The sequence below is a fragment of the Macaca thibetana genome, chromosome 4 (genome assembly GCF_024542745.1).
Source record: "Macaca thibetana thibetana isolate TM-01 chromosome 4, ASM2454274v1, whole genome shotgun sequence".
NCBI lineage: Eukaryota > Metazoa > Chordata > Mammalia > Primates > Cercopithecidae > Macaca > Macaca thibetana.
Genome location: NC_065581.1, coordinates 69,644,017 through 69,666,544, shown reverse-complemented (window position 1 = coordinate 69,666,544; position 22,528 = coordinate 69,644,017). Strand labels below are relative to the sequence as shown.

At 32.6% G+C, this 22,528-nt stretch overlaps 1 protein-coding gene across 48 annotated transcripts in view; it reads right to left on the bottom strand.

Moving 5' to 3' along the window:
* RIMS1 (regulating synaptic membrane exocytosis 1) overlaps positions 1-22,528 on the bottom strand; it is a 914,410-nt gene that overhangs the window by 121,095 nt on the left and 770,787 nt on the right. For 31 of the 48 annotated variants that reach the window (XM_050786418.1, XM_050786450.1, XM_050786449.1 and 28 more), the window contains 2 exons: positions 21,970-22,032; positions 16,745-16,834 (listed from right to left, as the gene is read on the bottom strand). The exons of 9 other annotated variants lie outside the window; for them this stretch is intronic. In XM_050786418.1, the coding sequence (XP_050642375.1) occupies positions 16,745-16,834; positions 21,970-22,032 (153 nt within the window). Of the gene's footprint in view, positions 1-8,340; positions 8,425-16,744; positions 16,835-17,290; positions 17,405-17,735; positions 17,814-21,969; positions 22,033-22,528 lie in introns of all 48 variants that reach the window. 8 more of the 48 variants (XM_050786458.1, XM_050786426.1, XM_050786437.1 and 5 more) reach the window with 4 other exon arrangements.

The following is a 22,528-nucleotide window of genomic DNA, read 5'->3' as shown; positions in this document are numbered from 1 at the left end:
GTTTTACATAAATGAAAGTATTTATATAAACTATTAAAATCATTAAAAAATTTTTCATAAAGATGCTTCTATAAATTATATAGTATTTTTAAAAGCACATAGCATTTTAATCACATTACAAACCACAGTCCCCAGTTTATTCTACTGTTTAAAAGTACATATGTACACTGAACATTTGAAATGCATTTTTCCTACAGAAATAATTTTTCTATAAAAAGTTTGCTTCTCCACGGCAGCTTACGTATGTCTAATTAGCCTAAAATGTCTGACGTACCATATATTTGAAATAAGCAATGTAAAATATTGTGGTCAAGAAGCTCACACTTATTACACAAAAAGAGTGAAACCCTAAGAATGTGTATCTAATGTTATTATCTACAAATTAAGCTTATTTTTCTTTACTGATAATCCCTTTCCCCCAACAATGTTGAGACAAGTATCTGTCTTTACTTATTAATGTGTGACATCCTAATTAAGTATCTAGTATATACCAAGTTCTGCTAGGCACTAGGAACACATATCAAGGTACAAGCCTGTGACTGCTCATCTCTCCCAATCCCTTCCACTTTCGCCAGAAATTGTGTTCACACTCTCTTGCCCCTTCAATTCAGCGTTTCCGCTGTGTGTTTTCAGACTCGTGTTAATCTGACATCCCACTTCTAAGATAAAAAAGGAAGAAATAGAGGAAGGAGACATCATATTCCCTTACTAGTTGGAAAAGAGGGTACTCAATATATTGAGGGATAACTATGGCAGGCACTGAGGGGGGGGTATGAACGTATTAAACTCCATGAAAATCCTTTAAGAATGTGTCATTTCCATTTTGTAGATGAAGAAATAGGCTTAGGGAAAGGCTACTCAGTTACAAAGTGGCAAAGCTAGGATTAAAATCTAAGTCTATCTGGCTCCTAAGCTGTTTCTGTTATATACTATACAGCAAAGAGAGTGGAAGAGATAGATTCTGACACACGCCTTATGGGTGTATCTTTGTTCTGGAATGAAGAAATGAAACCATGAAATCAGGTGCCAGGAAATCACTAACAGATGACTCTCTCTCTCTGACATTAAGGTTCTTATTTACCTGATTGCTTCTATGGTCAGGAGAGGGGATCATGGGTGGTAGGTGGGCAGAGACTTCATGATTGATTTCATGGCTGAAATCAATGGGAGATGTTGTTGGGAATGCAATCTTGTTCCTGAAGCACAGGGAAGAAGGCATAAGCATAGCGGGAGGATGAGAAGTAAGGGGAGAAGAGTGGATTGGTAATTAGATCTGCAGGCTCAGGAGGTATTGGAGCTCGAAATAAAAATATAGTTATGGGAAATTTACGCTTGGTCCCCACAGTGCTTGGGCAACTGACTGGAAGATCAAATGCTCCTTTTCTCATCTTCAACACAAGTAGAGCAGATGAGAGCGGACAGATTCAGGAAGACCCACAAAACTCACTGTCGTTAAGATTTCCAATCATTCATTCAATCATCCAACAAACACTTGTGCATATATATGTACTAGGCACTGTTCTAGGTGGTTGGAATATGTCTGTGGAAAAAAAAAACAATTCTCTCTACCTTCAAGAAATGTACATTTTGTTGATACAAGACAAAAAATAAACAACAAAAAGTAGCTCAAATAAGTACATTATATAGTATGGGAAAAGGTGATACATGCCAACAACAAAAGTAAACCAGGGTAAGAAGGTGGGAGTTTAGGGGCAGGGGCAGATTGCAATTTTAAGTAGGGTGGTTGGAAAGGACTTATTGAAATGGTGACATTTTGGCAAAGACGTAAAGTGAAGGAGATAGCCATGTATATTGTTAGAGAAAAAGTATCTCAGGAAAAGGGAAGAAATAATAAGAAATAATAAGGAGGCAGGGGTCAAGAGAGGTGATTCAGATGAAAAATTTTATAGGAGAAGACAGAGAAATCGTGTAGAATCTGGTGGGCCCTTGAATAAGACTTCTGCACAATCAAAGGGTTATAGGCATCTTTTTGAAATAGCCTGCTTTTCTTCTGATCCCTGGCAACTTCTATTAATTTCTGGACCCAATTGGTATTTCATTTCCTCTGTGAAACTTTCAAACTCCTTCTCCTCTTTTCATCTCCTAAAATGTAATGGATTCATATATTAGATCATCACAGTAATCAATGATTGTTAAAACAGTGATGATGATATTACTAATATATAACATTTACTGAGAGCTTTCTCTGTGCTAGCATGTCCACTTTATCTGCATTATTTTATACCTTCTTTCCAATTCAGAAGTAGGTACTACTCTTTTATTCTTTTTAGGAATAAGCAAATTGAGAGTTAGAGATTACTTTGTTCTAGCTTACATGGTCATTCAACATCTAGCCAGGAGGTGAACTGAATGTCCATAATCTGAACAGCAGTAATCATGTATCTCTGGCATAAGTGGCTAAAATAATTAATTCTAGAGTCAGACTGGGTGTAATCTCAGCTCTGTTTCTGGCTAGTCAGGCGATTTTGGTGAAGTTACTTAATGTCTCCATGCTTTAGTTTTCTTTTACCTAAAGAGTGGCCATAATACCACTACCACTGCACAGATTTTGCTAATTTTAAATATTTCAGTAGTACTTAGTATTGTAGTATTTGTAGTTTTTGTAGTATTACATAGAATTAGAATTGACTGTTTTTTGCATTACTTGGAATTAGCAAGTGGTGCTATTAAAATATTGCTTTAAATATTTGTTTTTTGAAGGCAAAGACTTTTCTTACTCATCTATAAAAATATAAAACTCAGAGCCAGTGCTCTATAACTGGATAACAAATATTCATGCAAAGGCTCATAATCTAACTTTTTAATTTTTGTTTTCATTTTTAACCCTCTTATTGAGGATGCCCCTTTTTTCTCTTCAAATATCAATGAAATTTACTTTCATTAAAGATTCTCCTAAAGATAACTACAAAGGATATGTCTTTACAATTCTTCTAACCCCTTAAAAGAATATGCAAATTGAGTTAAAATGATATGCACTTAATTGCAATAATTTCCTGTAAAGGAGAAGAGAATAAAATAGAAAATTCTAACGTTATTTTCTATTTTCAATCCTAAATTATAGCCAAAATATTGTATATTTTAACACAGCCATTTCTTAGAATAAATTGGATTGAGATATGTAAAATAGGAAAAGTTAGAACAATCCATAGGAATTTTATAGACATTAAAATCCTATAGACATTAAAATTCCACTATCCCATGTATAACTAGTTAAGTTTAGAGACGAGGAAAGTTAGTCCATAAAAGTTTAAGTGTCTTATCCAAGCTATGACAGACCTTAATAAGTTGATGAGGATAACACCATCACACCCCTAAGTGCTTAAGTTATCTGCTGACTCTGCCACATGTTCACTTTGAATGATTAGATGTTTACCTGAGAGATCCCTGGGCACGATTGAACAAGACAAGACTGTTTCAGTGTTTTCATTATGTTTATAGTCATTAGACTTTTTTTAAGTCTAAACATGCTTTTTTGTTCTGGTATAAGTTTTTTATCTTTACAGTATTATTCATAAAGAATATTTACTTGGTTTACACATGCAAGAATCAGAAATCTTGAGTTTTTCTCCCTTTATTCACAACTGAATTGTCATGTAATTTTTGGCCTTATGCTTTCTAGTTCACAGTGTACTAAAGAAATTCTTTTAAAGCTATAAAGGTACATTCAAATGTGAGGTACAGAGCAATTATTTTATTATTAAATCAAAGCAAGAGTAAAAATCAGAAAATGGGATGTTTCTACTTAAACCTCAATTCTTTTGAAGTTCCATTTTCAGTGATTATTTCCTCTCTATTAATTTAGTGTGAAGATTCATAAAATGAACTGATGAAAAGCAGAGATAATTGTTAAAAATTTATATGTTTTCTTTTCCTTTTCAATATCTAATTTCAGTTAGGGTAACTCCCTAAAGACATTGGTAAATAAAGCTTTTCTGAAGGCATTAAAATTTTATTAAATGACAAAATTAATACTAAAATGTTATTAAAGGACAAAATTAACATTACGTAGTAGACTTTTCTTTTGCTTTGGAAATAGTGTAGCAAAAGTCTACTACATAATGTTTTCATTTAATTAGAGCTAACACTTGTATCATAAGAATATATCTGTCTATATTTTGGCTACTTAGATGGCTTATACTGTCTTAATGTGCAATGCAAATTTCTATCACCCTATTTACTCATTAAGTTTGGGAAGGAAAAATTAAATTGGAATAGAATCAACCTAAATAAGAGATGTTCCTATGCAGTGAAGATGGATGCATGCAATTAAGATACATTTACCTTCCTGTATATTATTGATATTTATGTATATGACTGTAGCTATTAAATAGACTCACCATATTTTAGTTTATGGATACACTTTGTTCATTCATTCAAAGAGTATTTTTGAAAAGCACAGATAATAAAGGATGTTATAGATCAAAAAGAAATAAGGTAACATACTGAATTTATTTATAAGTGGTTCTACACCAACTCTGAAAATATGTGGCAACTGCCATGAATCCTGGAAGTGAAAAAGTTTGTGACTTGTTTGTCCCAGAATATTTTCAAAGGAGGAATAAGATTAATTCATTTTAAATCAAAAGAAACCACTTGACACTTTTGGTTGAGGATTCTTATAGACAAGTAGCTGCTACCAACTGATAGGCATAGGAAACCACACAAATTTGGTTATCTGCAAAAGAAATTAGAGCCACTTTAGCAGAACAACTCAGAAATTAAATATAGTGGGATGCTTTACTTAACTGAAAAATTTAAAGTTCTGGAAATAAGATTATTTTACCAAATATTTTTGGTATTTGAGTTAAGCACTACTAAATTGTACCCTTAAAAATCATATATACATATATATGTGTGTATATACATACATGTGTGTATATATATGGCTGACTACTTAGATGGCTTATACTGTCTTAATGTGCTATACACACACACACATATATATACACACACACACGTATATATACCATTCTCAATCAAAATGTTGAAGATAGTAACTCCAGTAATTTGTTAAAGCCAGTGACATGTTAAAATATACCTCAAAATGGACCCAATGAAAATATTGCATTTTCTTGAATAAAACATTTACCAAAATAGTTTAGAGTTTTATTCAATAATAACTTACACTGGCCTTTCATTCTTAAAGATGACCGATTAAACTGTAAGCACTAAACTCAGAACTCTGATGCTTCAGGGCCATATTAAAATATATTTTTTCTAAATGGCTACTGACAAATTTTGGTTAATTTCAAGCTACAACTCAATCTAAGTTTAATTAAAACTCATACAATTACATATATACAGATTCATTAGTATTTTCATGTATTAAAATAATGTTATTTATAAGGAGATGCTTTGTTATTGGAATGATTTTTTTTAAGGGTCAACAGTTTTAGAAATAAAACTACAAGAAAATTTTCACTATAATTTTAAAATCAGAAATATGCCCTGGGATTCCAAATTTATGTACTTTTTCTTCATCAATGTTTTAAATTTCCTCAATTTCTAGAAAATATTCTTAGATAAACCTATCTTCATGTTAATTCCAAATAAATCTATGGTATCACTTGAGATAAAACTGAGAATGCTTACTACTAAAATTAAATTATGGAGAAATAGTTCACTAAACATTATGTGTTTGTGTACAAATATATGCTGTGGGAAACAAGAGGGCAACTAAATACTTTTCAGTTTATTTGAATGTACTGGAGAACTCTCTTAAGGAATAATTTACGTTCTGCATTACAATGTTATTTTCAAAATAATCAACTACGGCCCTGATAGAAGATATCCAAAACTGAATTGTATAAATTATTATTAACTTTAGAATATTTTCCTGGCTACCAGTGTCCAATGATAAAAGTCACCTAATGCCTAAATTCTTATGAACATTCACTATATCCAAATCTCATGCCATATTTACTTCATTTAGAAATTGGCAGAAACTTCTGAATGAGTAAAATCAGAGCTGATGAGAAATGAAATGCCAGTGTTCATTATGATTTGTCAAGTGGTTGACCTGGTAACCTATGAATGTAACATTAGTTGACATAATTTATCTCTCATTTTATAAGTACATATTTATCTTATATTTTAATACAATTGTAATAATTTTCTATTCTTTACAGAAATAAATAATAGTATCAAGAGATATAAAACGTATTTATTTTGGTTGAACATAGGACTTATCTATAAATATGTCATCATAAAAAAGCAAAATATGTACTCAAAATTATGTATTTAGTAAGAATTTATTTTAATAATCTTATCTAAAAGGATCATTTCTGTTCCCAAAATCTATTCTTATAGTTATATATACAATCTAGACAATCAAATGGAATAATTCATATGCCAGTAAATTCAGCTAATAACATGTATGTAAGAACTAAAAGTATTATTTGAATTTCCATTTTGCTTAATCAATGCCCAGGTAAACTTACATTTATATTCATTACAAAGATCATCATGTTTAATTTTCCTATACTCAGTCAATACAGAAGATGAAATCTACTATTTTATTTGTTTTGGAATACACACAAAGGTTTTCTAGAATTATCTTTTCTTTTTTTATTTTCTTGGGGATGAGAGGCAGACAGGGTCTCACTCTGTTGCCCAGGCTGGAATGCAGTGGTATGACCATGGCTCACTACAACCTTGACCTCCTGGGCTCACAGATTGTGTGCCCACCTCACCCTCCTGAGTAGCTGGGACTACAGGCATGTGCCACCACACCCAGCTAATTCTGAAACTGTTTGCAGAGGTGCTGTCTTACTATGGTGCCCAGGCTGGTCTCAAACTCCTGGGCTCAAGTAATCCTCCCCACTTAGCCTTGGCATCTCAAAGTGCTGGGATTACAGGTGTGAGCTACCATGCCTGGCACAGAATTATCTTTTCTAAAAGAAAATTCTAAGTTCCATGATGGCCAGGACTTTGTCTGTCTTAATCACTGTTGTGACCTAGTCATTAGAATAGGGTGCATAGTAGGGGTACAGTAAGTATTTATTGAATAAATGAGTAGCAATATAGATATAAATTTTTATTTAATTTGCACAATTATTTCATATTCTTTTTTGAGAAGACTCTACATTTGTAACACTTTTTAGATTTGTTACTAGTTTTTCTAGTCCCAGAATTTCTATCCTAGAAATCAGACAGTAGCAGAAAGAATTACATTTAATTTCCAAATATGTAAGTATAAATCACATTGAGGCAAGTATCTTAGAGATTAAAAGATGCTAAAACTTTCCTGAAACCTTCATAAAATATCAGTTTGTAGTATTTTCCAATATCCGTAAAACAACCTTAATTTTTTTCTTGGTGACAATGTTTCCTTTTTCTTTCAAGCTAAAATCCTGAGGATATCTTGATTGTTTACAAACACAGAAAATAAATTGTATCGCGCTTAACTAGGGCTTAAATTACTCTGCTATACATACAGATACTAAAAAAAATCTGTATGTTTACATGACTAGTTGTGCTGCTTCTGAGATACCACATCTACTTATCTGCTGAATAAATATTACCAATGTGTTGGCTGAATTTCTGCTTGAACCAGAAGAGAAGCATCTCAAACACCCAAAAACCTTTGTGACCAGTCAGGAAAACACATTTAAAGATAAAGCCTATAAACACCATAAAATAGGAAAACTGGGTCAACTTCAAACTGAGAAGAACAAAGTAATGGAAAATATATGTTGTGGCACTTCTGACATATCAGCATAAAGTGGATTCAAAGCACTGATGCTATTTTTAAAAACCTACCTTGTGTACTGACGCCTTAGCCCTGGACAATATTGTGTTTAACAATACAATATTTATAAAATATATAAAAACCAGGTATTTTACTTTATAAAACAGACATTTCTTAATATAATCAAAGCCTAAACCTCATTGTTGAGTGTACACAGCAGCAAAACAAGACAACTGAGATAAAACCATCAACCAATATAACAAACAATAGGCTCTGTGACAGATTTTAGTATAATCTAAAGCACCTGAGAATTTTTATTTATTTACTTGTCAACAAAAACAGTATTTAAATTGTTTCCAGAAATTCAAAACACAATCAAATGCTCTTCAAAACAGAACATTCTTTCAATGGATCCTGACTTCACTGTGTTTAAACTCTGCCATTTGTATGCTATCCTCATTTCAGTAAATATTCTGAGGTGCTTTACTAGAGTTGGCTACATCCAACATATCTGGCTGTGGCTTCTGGAATAAAGCACATCACATTCAACATTTCTCTTGGTTATCCTTCAGTTGGTGGCCTATAAGCTTCTAGAAGCCACTTGTCTGTGAGGAGGAGTTGACTAGTACCTGTCATTCTCCGGAGACGCATGCTGGATTTGAATCCTGGGACTAGGAGGTCGTCTCCTATCTAGGGAGGGGGACCATCTACCCCTGTTTGCCCAGTGAACAAGACAGGAAAAAACAGGACATTTAGTAACTCCTAAAATAAAAGAATACATGGAACAACAGGACTGGAAAAGCACCCCATAAAGGCAAAGTGTAGATTCTTTGCTCCATAATTTAATTTTCACTTTTATAAGCCTTAGAAAGATAAGTTACAATACTTTAAGAACATTAAAACCTATAATCTTACAAGTGAATAAAGAAACAATTTATTTAGGAGATGTTTGGAATCCGCCTAGTAAGTGTAGTTTTGTTCTTCCAAAATGTGCTTCTATGTGCATATTTAATCTATAAATATATATATATATATATATATATATAAATGTAACTTTAAGTTTTTAAAGATGCATCTTCAGGAATCTGGCTTATGTTTGAATAAATAGGTTTAATAAGGTACCAATGATTTTGTGATACCAGGCCTTGAAATTACCGTGTAGAGTTGCAAAGGTGGGGATGTGTGAATTTAATACAAAGTAGGAACACAGTTAGGTAGAAGAAATAAAAATGTTATTTAGTGTTGAAACAGTGACATGAAGAAATAATTCATGGGAAAGCTACCAGTGAATTCTTAAATTTTCTTGTCAAAAACCACAGGGCTAATTACTGAACTTTAAAAGCTGTAAGTAAACGATACTGATAAACAAAAGCAAAGAACATAGATATATGAAATGATAAATTAGCATTATTTTTTTTTTTAGTTTCACTGCTTTTTATTTGCAAAAGTATGTCAATTAAATGGATGCTTTTTAGCTCAGCATTTACAATAATACTTTTCTTGTGATTAACAGTAAACCCAAGTTAGACAACTGGTTCATTCCTTTGTTAAGCTACCTTTAGATTCTGTCTGTGTACAGCCACAGATTTCAAACATCTAGTTAAAACTGAGGAAATAAGACACTGAATGGGTCAGAATTAAATTTTTTTATTTATTATATATGAAAATTCTAACAGGATATTTTTCTATAGATATTGGCTTTCTTGTATGAAAGAAGGAATAAGTGGATAGTCTTAAAAGACTCATTTAGGTATAAGACTTTATAACTCTCCAAAGGAGTTTAGTCCTAACATTTCAAAAAGAAAGTTTTCTTTTTGAAAACTTACCAGATACAACTTGGATATTTTAGACCATCCAGCCAAACATAGCAAAGGGTTTTTGTCACTCAGGATATGTGAGGTCATCAGATACTGATTCTGAAATCCTCTGGAAGCCTTTGTTTAATCAATCTTAAATAGACAAACTTGGCATGATTCAAGTCAGGCTTTGAAGAAGCCATGAAGCAAGTGAAGATACTGAATAGCAAATTTTGAGCAGAAGATAAAAATGTGTGGAATATACTCTTAAAGGTGGTAAATGTTTATAAAATAACATTTTGCATTAATTTTAAATTATTTAATTTTTTAAAATTATTTCAAGGATTGGTCAATCCAATCTGAATGTTTTAAAAAGTTTCTTTTCACTGTACTGGCTTTTGTTCTATAGATAAAATAAAGAAATATTTGTAAAATAATTGGAAAACAATTACAATGACAGCATTTTCTACATTAAAGTATATACTCCGTTGTGTTAAAACTTTTGGTGTTATTTGAAAACACAAATATAGACTTAGTATTTTTCCGTGAAGCAATAATATTAACTTGACAGAATTATGAATAACCTTGCTTCCTAGGGTAAAATTCCAGTCCTTGTGCTTATTTAAACATAAAAGTAAAGAAAAAGCAAGTAAAAATGGTTTAATTATGAAACATGCAGTGAAAGCTGTGAGGGAGAAAGATGTACATTTAGAAACAAGCAATTGTGAATGCAAGCGATTAAAAGGTAATTTTAAACAAATATTTGGCTTAATACATGTATATTTGTACACTTAAAGTCCTTCTGAATATGCTGATATGTAGTACCAACAGAATAAATCTGTTTGCTTTTTCCCACATACAGTGGATACAACAAGAGCAGGATCAATTTACATCCAAGTTTTCGTCCTAAGAACAGATGTCACTTGAGTTTTAATAACACATCTTTCTAACTTTTAAATATACTAGCATATTTTATATGCTTTCTATAATAGGTGCTGTTTCTATTTTTTTCCTATTATAAGGAATGACCAAGCTTAGAATCTTTCTCTCTCTTCCCAACTCTGGTTAATGAGAAATATACATAGCTTCAACTTTCATTTCTATTTTCATTTTACAAGCTAATATGGCAGGCTATGTTGGAGATTCTAATCATAAAGTTGAACTAAACCAGTTCTTTCTTGATTTGTATTTCCAAACCAGCCTACCTAAAAGTTCACTGCTTAGTTACTTTAGGAAATTATTAGTACTTTAGTATCAGATATTCTAAATTCATTAATTGAGGAACATCTATTTCTTGGGAGCCCACTCCTTTCACTGTGATCAGAAGAAAAGAAGAAAGATCACTCTGAAGGCTATAGGACTGAATAAACAGGCTGTGAACTCCCTGCAGAAGGAAATAGTGAGGCTTTTCTTTTTTTTTTTTTTGACAATTGCATCCATTATGCATAGCACAGAATAAATATTTGTGAATATTTAAGTAAATAATGATATAAGGCTATTGGCTTGGGGGATAAGGAATAATGAGAACCTTAACCAAGAAATCAAGAGCGCTATTGATATAAAGGGATTGAGAATTGATAGGCCTCAGAAAGCAATTAAATGATACTTATGTTGGAGCTCTTCCCTCTCCCCCAGGCATTGATAAACTTTAAAACAAATGTATATGTGTGTTTAAATGTGCTATTAATACCTACACTTGCATACAGACACATCTTTTAATGGTGCATATGTCTTGGCAGAACATGGCTAAGAAGCTTAATTATCTAAAAAAGGCATTATATAAAAACGTAAATCATTAATTCCATAAATAGCACAAATTAAAAATATGAGGTATTTTAACATTAGAAACCAAATGAGATAACTGATTATACACATATATTTTTATTGTGTTTTCATTAATCATTTTAGTCCTTAAAATTTTCTCCTATTTTAAATTTCACTTATAAATATGTACATACACACACACACACACACACACACACACACACACACATATATATATATATATATATATATATTTTTTTTTTTTCCTTGAGATGGAATCTTGCTCTGTCACCCAGGCTGGAGTGCAGTGGCATGATCTCAGCTCACTTCAACCTCTGCTCCCTAGGTTCAAGCGATTCTCCTGCTTCACCCTTCCTAATAGCTGGGATTACAGGCACATATTGCCATGCCCGGCTCCTTTCTGTATTTTCAGTAGAGACGGGGTTTCACCATGTTGGTCAGGCTGGTCTCAAACTCCTGACCTAGTGATTCGCCCGCCTCAGCCTCCCACAGTGCTGGGATTACAGGAGTGAGCCACCGCGTCCATCCAATACTTAACACTCTGAAACAAGATCTATGATATATATTTCAATTCAATATATAACTATTGATTTTTAGGTAGGAACCTCCTTTCCCTTAAGTCTCATGTTTCCATTACGAGGGAAATTCATTCAAGTAAGCCTTTCCTCATCGCACCCCAAGGAGGAAAGAGTGGCTTATATGATGGGTGACCATGGTAAAGAATCGGGCACAGGAAACTTAGCCCTTTCTGGATTCCTTTTTCCAAATTATGATGCCTGCAAACAGCACAAGAGACAGACTTGTAAAGCAGTGATGAGATCTGAGGCCTGACCCTGTAGCAGAAGTTTGTGTGGCTCAGTGAATCTGGCTGATTCTGGGATTAGTTATTAGCCATCTTGCAGACTCAAAGCCACAGCTTTCAATTCTGTTCAAAGTACTTACAGTGAAAATTAAATCTCCTATCTTTCTAGTACCTGGGTCTAACTCACAGCTCAATCCAAATTTGAAGTGAAAAGTAGAAGGTGTTTTTTAAGCCCCTAAACTCCCCAAATGAAACATTTACCAAGTAAGAAATATATCATGTTGTCACTAAAGATGGAAAAGAGAAATAGGATATTATCCCTGCCCTCAATTAGAAAATATTAAAAACCAAACCAAATGAGGTAACTGATTATACACATATGTATTTTTATTGTCTGTTCTCATTATTCACTTCAGTCCTTGATTTTTTCCCCAATATTGTTTTAAACTAAATTTAACTTATTTTAATTAATAGATAGTTATACTCTGACACAAGACCTATGATATCTATTTCAATTCAATGCACAGCTGTTGATTTTTAGCTAAGAACTTCCTTTTCCTTAAGCCTAGTGTGTGTGTTTCTTCCACTATATGGTGATATTGTGGAAGAACAGCACAATATAGTGGAAGACACAAACATACTACAGTACTAAGTAAAATACAATGTATTTTAATAGAAGTATATAAAATTAGGTGGGCCCAGAAAAGGTAGTAAATAATTCTGACTGGCAAAAGAAAGGGAAGTATGCGTGCATGTTGATGGGGGGACTGAGAACAGGGGAGGAGGTTAAGAAGGGTTTTACAAAGATACGGTATTTAACCTATATTTTTGAACAATGAGCAGAATATTTAGGCAGACAACAAAGAAGAATATTTTAATTTTAATAGAAAGAAAATGAGATATAAGTTAACAAAGACTATTAGAACTTAAGAAAATTAATGGGAGCAGGAGTGCCACTGGAATTGGAGAAGGGCTATCTATCAATATATTCAAGGTGAGGGACCTGTTCCAAAGGAAGTGATTGAATTTATTGTGACTGAATTTGTGACGGAGCAGGAAGAGAAGTAGTTCCAGATTATGCGGCTGGTTATATGTCAAAACCATAAAATGAGAGGAATATTTAGAAAGAGGAAGCATTTTGCTGTAAAGGGACTGAAGCGGGGATAACGAAGTTGATTTAGACATCACCATTTAGAAATTTAGGCCTGGTCAATCACAGTGGAGGGTTGTCTTCATATGTATTGGAGTGGGAACCTTTTATAGAAATAAAATTTAAGGAACAGGACAGTATGGTAGGACAAAAGAGGAAAACTGGAGGTGGAGCTAGGGAAATACCTATCTTTATGGGACAGGGGAGAAAGACAAGCCTTCAAAGGAGACATCATAACAGAGGTTTTAAGAAAATCTGTAGAGGTACTTAATGGAGGAGAGATTCAAGTGACAGCGTGGGCAATGTAAAATGTTGCAAGATGCTGCTGAACAACTAGGGAGCCAATGTAAACCACAGAAGAATTTCAGCACAGCTACAGAGCACTAGGAATGAGTAGATGTCAGATTGCAGGAATTACTGGAAGGTAAAAAATGCAGGCAGTAAGTATAAACTACCTTTTCATAAGCCTTCATCAAGGATATGATTGCTCTGAAAGGTCAAGGAAGAAGATAAACCATCCAAGAAAAGTAAGTTTTCTCTAGTGGCTCTAAAAATCATTGCTTCTGAACATGTAAGTAATAATTTGTTTGAAAACCTAGAAAAACAAAGGTTAATAGCAGGCCTGTAACTCACTCCTTGCCAATCCAGGGAAGCAAGGGAAATGGGAAGATATAAATGATAAATTATTTCTTATCACAAATAAACCTCAAATATATTGATTTAAGAAGCAAAACTGAATTGGAATAATTCACTGAATTATGGTAACCCATAAGTATGTTTTCCATTTGTGTAATCAACAGAACATGAAATGGAGGTGCTCCTAAACTAAAATGGTTTCCTTTCCAAACTGCTTTTTACATGCATTATTCAAAAGTCATCTGTTAAAACAGGCCAAACCATGTAACAAGGGAGAAAAGACAGGTGTATCTGATGGTTTTCAACTCCTTCAGGAAAAGAATGCTGCTCTTTTATCTTCTGAATCATTAGAAAAGTATTATATTGAGTACTGAGTGTGCTTTGACAATTTCACCCTTTATCTTAACAGAAAACTTGTATTAAAGGTTAGGAGTTAAGTTGATATAAAGGCATGTAAATGTTAATCAAAATGGGTTAGAATAATCAAATTGCTTGACCATACATAGTTCACAAATTTGTAGAAATAATGTTCATCTCTTAAGAATATAAAATTAAGTTTTTAAAACATTTGCTCTAACATTTTATCTACTATGTATATATTAGACATTAATACAATAATCCCTGTGGTAAATTAGAGAAATTAAGTATCCTCAAAACCCTCTAAGACTCCCTTCTCCTACTCTCCCCATACTGTCTGGGGGCTTCAGATGCATTCTCCAAAGATAACAAAGTCACCACTCTTGATATTGTTATCTTCTGCTTCAAAGCTGCTTTATAGGCATGTTCACAAAGGGTACATGTAGTCTCTATCCTCCAAACCAATAAGCATCTACAGCTTCTGTAATTATTTGATGAAACATTATCTAAGTTTTATTTTACATTACATAAAATAATTGTTGTTTATTTTACATTACATAAAATTGCTGTTCCTCTTGGCAACAAAGTGATCCCAATAAACTTAGGATAACTGATAATACCAAGACTTGTTATCATTGAGTTTTTAAATGAAAAATTCCTTTTTATTCAATATGTAGAGTGAATATATGTTTTCAAAGATATTTTTTCTTCTTCTAATCAAGGTAAATACACTCACTTGGACTTTACAACAACCTGTGCAACAACTGACCCTAGATTATTTGTCTACTGGTTGAGCTGTTTTAAATTTACCAACACAGAGATTTATAAACTCTGTGGCTTCAGTGTCACAAGGGAACACATGCTAGATAGGTTCACCATAACAATAGACCTGCACTGTCCAGTACAGAAGCCACAAGCCACATGAAGCCATTGAGCACGGTAATGTGGTTAGTCCAAAGTGGGATGTGCTGCAAGTACAAACTATCTTTAGTATCTATGACTTATTATGCTGAAAAAAGGGAGTGCAAAATATCTAATAGTTTGTATAATAATGACATGTGAAAATTATTTTTTGAATATGCTGGGTTAAAAAATTACAATTAATTTAATCTTTTTAGTATGGCGACTAGGAAATATTAAAGTATCAGCTTGTGTTATGTTTCTATCAGATGGCACTGATATGGATAATATTGAAAATGTCAGGCTGCTATAGTCAGAAGATTCTACTGACTTGAGAATTTCTATCCTTGTTTTACTACTAACCAGAAACATGTAAGAAAATAATAACTAAACATATTTTAAAATTTTCTTGTTACTCTTGAAATTATTTGGGGGGGGTTATATTTGACTAAAGAGAATGATAAAACGATTCCAATTATGATTTTAGAAGACTCTATAGTCATTTCAACTAAACTTTATATTACAAAAGGGATACAAGACAAATTAAATTTCACTTTTTTCTATTACACATTTTACAAATATAAAAGAATACACAATTTAAAAGTAAATTCTTAAGATGCTAAAACAAGGTATATACACACCTGTACCTATTGTTCAATTCCAGAAATAAATATCTTACGAATAAATGAATAGATTCAGATTAGAAAGATACCTAAAGAAAAGCTTTGAGTAGCCTACTAAGAAGGAGAAGTGGGTTACATTAGCACAACTAAATGTTTTTCTTCAGGATTTGTAAAGAGGTAGTATGCAAACGTCTTCTGAATGACCTCTAATTAAAAAGAGATAGCAATTATAAACAAGACTATCAATTATAACTAAGTCTATTAAAATAGTTCCATCACAATGGAAAAATTAGATGCTTACAGCTAAGAGACAGTGTAACACATCATCAATGAATATATTTGAATTGAAATCAGAATTCATTAAAGTTTTAAGCAAAATTGTCTGTGTACGTATATATGTATTTCTTTTTGTTAGGCATCAGGAAATCTATAAATAACATCATTTTTGTTGTCAAAGTATAATTTATCGTAAAACATTATATTGAAGAGTAGATTGATTAAAAATGAATGTAGATATACGAAGGAAGTATTCTATTTAAAAAGAATTCCTGTTATGAGTTTACAGAAGATTGTTGTTAAGCCTATAAATACTCTTTATCAGTGGTACTAAGAGGAAAGTGATCCTCCCCTTCAGATAATTCACTGGACCCTATAACATTATCAGCATACTGAAGGCTTCCTGAATAGTCAATAAAACGACTGAACAGCAACAAAAGGGGAAAAGCAGCAGCCAGAAGCAGTTACAAATTACATCACACCATTTGCAACAACATTCATAGAAATATGTGTATGTGTACCCTTGGGTTTATCCACGTACGCATATCTCTACATAGACGTGTATAATAAGGGAGGGGGAAATGTAGACAATTAGCAAAGTGAACATGAGTGAATAAACCTGTGAGGCTGTCATGAAACAAAACAAAGTGATTGAAAAAAAATCACTAGTACAAATGATAAGAAATTAAGAAAGTCTTTATTTTATACCTTTCTCGTTCTGGTGAATGCAAACTAGTATCTGGTCTCAAGCAGTTGGTACTAGCACTCCTAGCCCTGTCAAGAAAGGGCTGCAGTTCACTAGTGCCAGTGCATTGCATCCAGTGGTAGAAGAGAAAGACAGAGAAAACAAAGAAAGGAAGACCACGTTAGAGAGTAAAGCATAAAATAATGTCCCCTTTACACAAAATGTAGAATCACTGGGATTCAGTTCATAAGGGTGTGAGAGAGTTGACAGAATGACAGTGTAAAATTTTGTTTAGAAAATGAAGCTAAACAAAGATTATGCTTAAATTGCTTTGCATAATTTTTAGAAGTGTCTCAGACTGAAAAATGAGACTAAATCACACCTACTTATGAAAAAAACTGGATACAGAAAGCAATAAAACAAAATGCCTAGAATTTCATTACCAAGAACAGATGCCACACCAAAACAAAATGAAGGACATCAGAGGAGAAATAATTTTACAACTCAACTTTTTTGGTTCACAACAATAGACAAGAGAAATGGAAGATATCACTTCCATATGTTCTTACCTAACCAGTATTTCATCAGTAAATCTCAATACTCTTGAGTTAAAGCATTCATGATGAAGGGAAATGTCCTGTCTAGTCACTGATTTGGTCTTAGTATGTGCAGGCAGAACTGAGCTTCACAAATTAAAATTACACAAAAATAAAATAAATTATAATTAAAATCAACAAGTACAATATACAAATGACAAAGCAACTAGACTTCTGACATTTGAGTTAGTAGATTTCATTTAGAGAATTATTCTAGTAGTAAGTTTTATAGTTAAAATGATTTTAGATATCATTAATTTAATGTTTCTCACTGTATAATTATTTCAAAAGAATATTTTATTAGAATGTAAATATTTTCTATTTAATGTTTTATTAGAATGTGAATTTTCTATTTTTAGTAGGCAAGGGATTAGGAATTACTTTATAACTGGGTGGGACTCACTGTTGTGGCTCTTACCTGTAAATATTCCAGTGAGAACTGCTCTGTAATAAAGGCATCTTGGGAGGTAATGTTTTATAGTGCCTACCAAGATGTCTGGAACGTAGCAACACAAACATGCAGGAAACAGAAAAATATATATGAAACCAATTTTTTTAAGATATTCAGAAAGTAGGAGGCCTATAAAGCTATATAGATAAATCTTTTGTCACTTTTTTCTCAAAAGAACCACAATAACTATTTGAAGGGAAGACAATTATTAAAATAGGAAATCATAGACACTTGACTTCATAAAATACTCATTATTTAATTATCTGAATTAGAAAAATACCTGCTGACCAAACTCTAGGAATTATTGATCAATAGTTAAATGTGCTACTTAATCTCTGATTTAATATTACGCCTACTTCTATGGACGTAAACAACTCATAGCTAAAAGTAAAAATCAACTAATTTATATAATTTTGGAGTTACAATATGACTAAAAGAGTTAATGTTCTAAAACAAAACAAAGTGTTGACTAGCATTCCAGGGACACAGCTGGTTATAGTACCAGACAGCAGCAAAAAAAGAAAACAGCAAAAAGCCAAGAATTGATTGCAGAGGAGTAAGTTCTTTCTACTTATCAGCTTCTGTCTGGATCCAGACCTAACCACAGGAAATTTACCTTTGGAAGTAGGATAAGGTAGGCATTAGATGCAAACCAGAATATGGATTTTGAACTGGCAGAAAATTGGCCCAACACCACCTGATTCCTTTAAAATCTGTGAGGGTTTCTGGACTGTCTATGCCATGAAGGACAAACTAGTTCAAGCCATATATTTTTTGATAATTTAATAACGTTCTATAAATTTAATTGACTAATTATGAAAATCTATCGTCTACTTCAGCTAGCAGTAAAGCACAACCAAGAGGGAACGGAATAAAAATTTATCAAAGACTTCCTAAACATCAAACACCTCACTGGTTTAATCATGTTTATATTAATGATCAAATCAAAGGAAATCTCATAAATCTTCAGTTAAAAAATGAACTAAAATGCCATTTTCTTTTCTTTTTTGAGACAGAGTCTCGCTCTTGTTGTCTAGGCTACAGTGCAATGGTGTGATCTTGGCTCACTGCAACCTCTGCCTACTGGGTTCAAGCAAATCTCCTCTCTCAGTCTCCCAAATAGCTGGGATTACAAGCGCCTGCCACCATGCCCACCTAATTTTTGTGTTTTTGGTTTTGTTTTCCTTTTTTTTTAGTAGAGATGGGGTTTCACCATGTTGGCCAGGCTGGTCTCAAACTCCTGACCTCAAGTGATCTGCCCGCTTCAGCTTCCTCCTTATTAAGTACAAGTTGAGGACAAATTTTACTGAAACTAAAGATTTAGCCTCCTTTCTAGACAGTGGAGTCTTCTTTTCAACTCCTAACCTCAGGCAAATATCTTTAGTAATAGGTTGCTATAAAACTTTTCTAAGCATTGCTTCAAAAGTGATTTTTTTTTTTTCAAGAATGGGACCAACATAGAATGGGAAACAGCTAGAAAATAGCACAAAATTTATAGTCTGAATGTTCAAGTTCCTGTCTTGGCTTTGCCACTTATTGGCTGTGACCTGGATAATTCGATTAAGTATTCAAGCCTGTTTCTACATCCACAAAATGTGAGAAATAACATCCACTTAACAGGGGTGTATGATAACACGTATACAATATTTAGGACACGCTAGGATACAGTAAGGCAACTACAGCATTTTCTCTATACTACCACTTCCTCAAGACACATTTTACTAAAAAAAGGTTGGGCAATTAAATAATTTGGGAGAAAAGAAATTAAACATACAGATTTCTTTAGAACATGACTTTAATATGCTGTGTGTATTAAATTTCAAGGTAGACACTTTCATTTGCAAAGTTTCCAAAATGTATTTGACTCACAAAAACTTTTATTGGTGAAACATCTCATAGGACAAGTTTCCATATTTTTGGAAAAACTAGTTAAGCAGAAGATATCAAGTAGATCTGATTTTGAATCCTTGCTCTATTAGTCGTCAAATAAACTTTCTTAGCTTTTTTCCTCATCTCTAAAATCAGGATAATAATATTCATAACATATAATTACTGTCAGGAAATTGACATAAAGTACATTAAATATTTAACACTGTGCTTGTAATTAAATAAGTGTTATTTTCCTTATGTTTACTGGAGACTAGTAAATCCTCAGACTTTATTTTTAAAAGTCCTAAGTGAACATGGTATGATGTATTTTGAAAGCTTTAGATTTTAGCCATGGATAGTTATATAAATAATAAATGTCCATAGTTTATATGAAACCAAATTATATTATTGATATATCCATATAAAGCTGTGGTTATATATATTTACACATTTTGACATTCGTTTTTATTCAGATATGTTTTTATAAATACATGAATATAAACATAGAAGAGATTATATATACATACACGCACATATTTTTTAACTCATATTGTCTCTATCTCCATACTTTTAGCATTACACATTACAGAATGAAAGACAGGAAGGAGAAAAGCCACTGGTGACATACGTTTTGCTCTGACACATTTGGCTAGCTCAGCTTCCGCTTCCTATCTTGTTGTAGTACCTGTCTACAGAACGTGATCTGCCTCACTGAATACTCATCTATTTTTAAATTGTATACATACAAATATGATTATTTGCTTAAATCAGGAAATGCAAAGTCAACATACAGAGTCTATTAAATAGGACTTGCAGAGCTCAGAATTATTAGCAAAGCACCATTCTTAAGGATAAGATTGTATAAAATGATGCAGCTATTACTTTGTATTACAAGTACAAAATAAGGGAAAGAAAAAATACCTTTAGTTATTATATTTAGACTACTGGTGTGAGTATCCTAGAAATATTCACACACTGAGTGCCAGGCACATACTAGGTAGCTTAAAATGTAATGATTTTTTTGTGTTTTGTGTGCGTGTTTTTTTTTTCTTTTGCAGCTTTAGTCACATCAACAGGACTGTGAGAAAACTTTCAGAATTAGTAAATAAACCATTCTTATTATGAAATTGTTTGTTAAGAAGAACAAGTCATAATAAACCTGGATAGTTTACGCTTTGACTTTCAGTAGGTTTTTATAATATGCATGATTTTACATTTTTTTCTCAGCAAATAGAACTAATAATTTCCTCGATTTTTTCCTGTGGCACTTCAAGCAAACATGGCAGCAGTTATCAGTAGTATAATTTTAGACTGTAAAAAGTTCAAACAAACTTTATTAGCCCAATTTTGTTTGCATTATTGGGCAGAACTACATATTACACACAGACATCATAAATCATGCATTTGTCTTTGCATCGCAAGTACTGCGGTTATACCTCTTTCCTTCTCTTTCCTCTTACTTTTCATTGGCTAAAATATTTGAGTTTGGTTATTATGTGTTAAGTTTGTTTCACTGACTTACTACTTCCTTAACTTCTATATTCATTTCAAATATACATTAAGTATTTATAGAATATGCTCCATGAGTAATCTGTAAGAAGTTTTACTTTGGATATGAAATTAAAGATGTAATGAGATTAACATAAAGCATCAGGCTCTAAGCTCCAATTTAGAAGCAAAAAGTATATATTTTGTCGCTTCTAAAGAGGTATTCATATTGTTATATGCCTTTGTGGGAAAGTTTGTACTGCAGCATTTCTGACAACTAGTGGGCTAGGATAGTTAAGATCAGGTTGAACATCTTCATTTTTCATCAGGAAAGAAGCTGAAGCTCAGCCACTAAAAATGAACTGTTAAAGATTTTATCAAAAGCAAACAGAATATAAACAACAATAAATTCTAAAAGGAAATAAAAAAAGACTAAAACAGAGCAAACTCACAATTATGAAACAACGACACTGCCATACACAGATTAGACCTCTTGTGACTAGACAGGAATATGTGTGGGAAGGTTGGGGGCACTCACAGTGAGCATTTAGAATTTTAATTGCAGAAACTGGTTCCTCAATTTTAGGAATTAAAACAGTCCCAGAGAGGCCCACTGGTCTCTGGATTTTTGAATGTAGAGATGGCAAAGTAGTCTGCCTGAATCAGAACTGAAATATATTTGGAACGTCTTCCATAACCTCAATATAAAACAAAACAAATTTGGAATACTTGGGAAATTTATTTGACCTGCTTGTAATAATACCACTAAGGGAGAGACGGAAGAATAATAGAATGGAAAGAGAGTCATCACACACAATCACCATTACCAAATCCCTGTATTTACCTGGTAGTATGTAGGCATTCTGCACTTCGTCCTCGTTTTGCTCTGGGCAGCATAAGAAGCTCACTGCACAGACAGGATGGGTGGTGAGTGAAACAGATAAATTATGAGACATGGGTTATGCCAATGGTATGCCAATGAAAACATGAAAAGGGAAGAAACCAGATTGTCTGCACTAGCATATTTGCTTGAGAGGTTAAACAAAAATAAACATGAAAGCATTTAAAAATTTTAAACAATAAAGTACAAATATTATGATTGAAGTCCTAGCTGTTGCTGATTTGCCATTGTATTTCAAAATGATTTTATAGAATATTAAAACAAAACAAAATTAAATATTCCTCAAATAAGATATAGGAATCTGTTTCCAATTATAGACAACTGAGTATTTTTTTAATACTATAAATTTGGCCTGATACCAATGGGAACTCCGAACATTTTTATATCTCTGTAACAAATTAAAGCGTGGTAGTTTTCTTGGCTTTTATAGCCACTGAAAATGCAATACCATATTATGTTTCTTATTAACCAACTAACAATATAATTGATTAGAATTTTTATT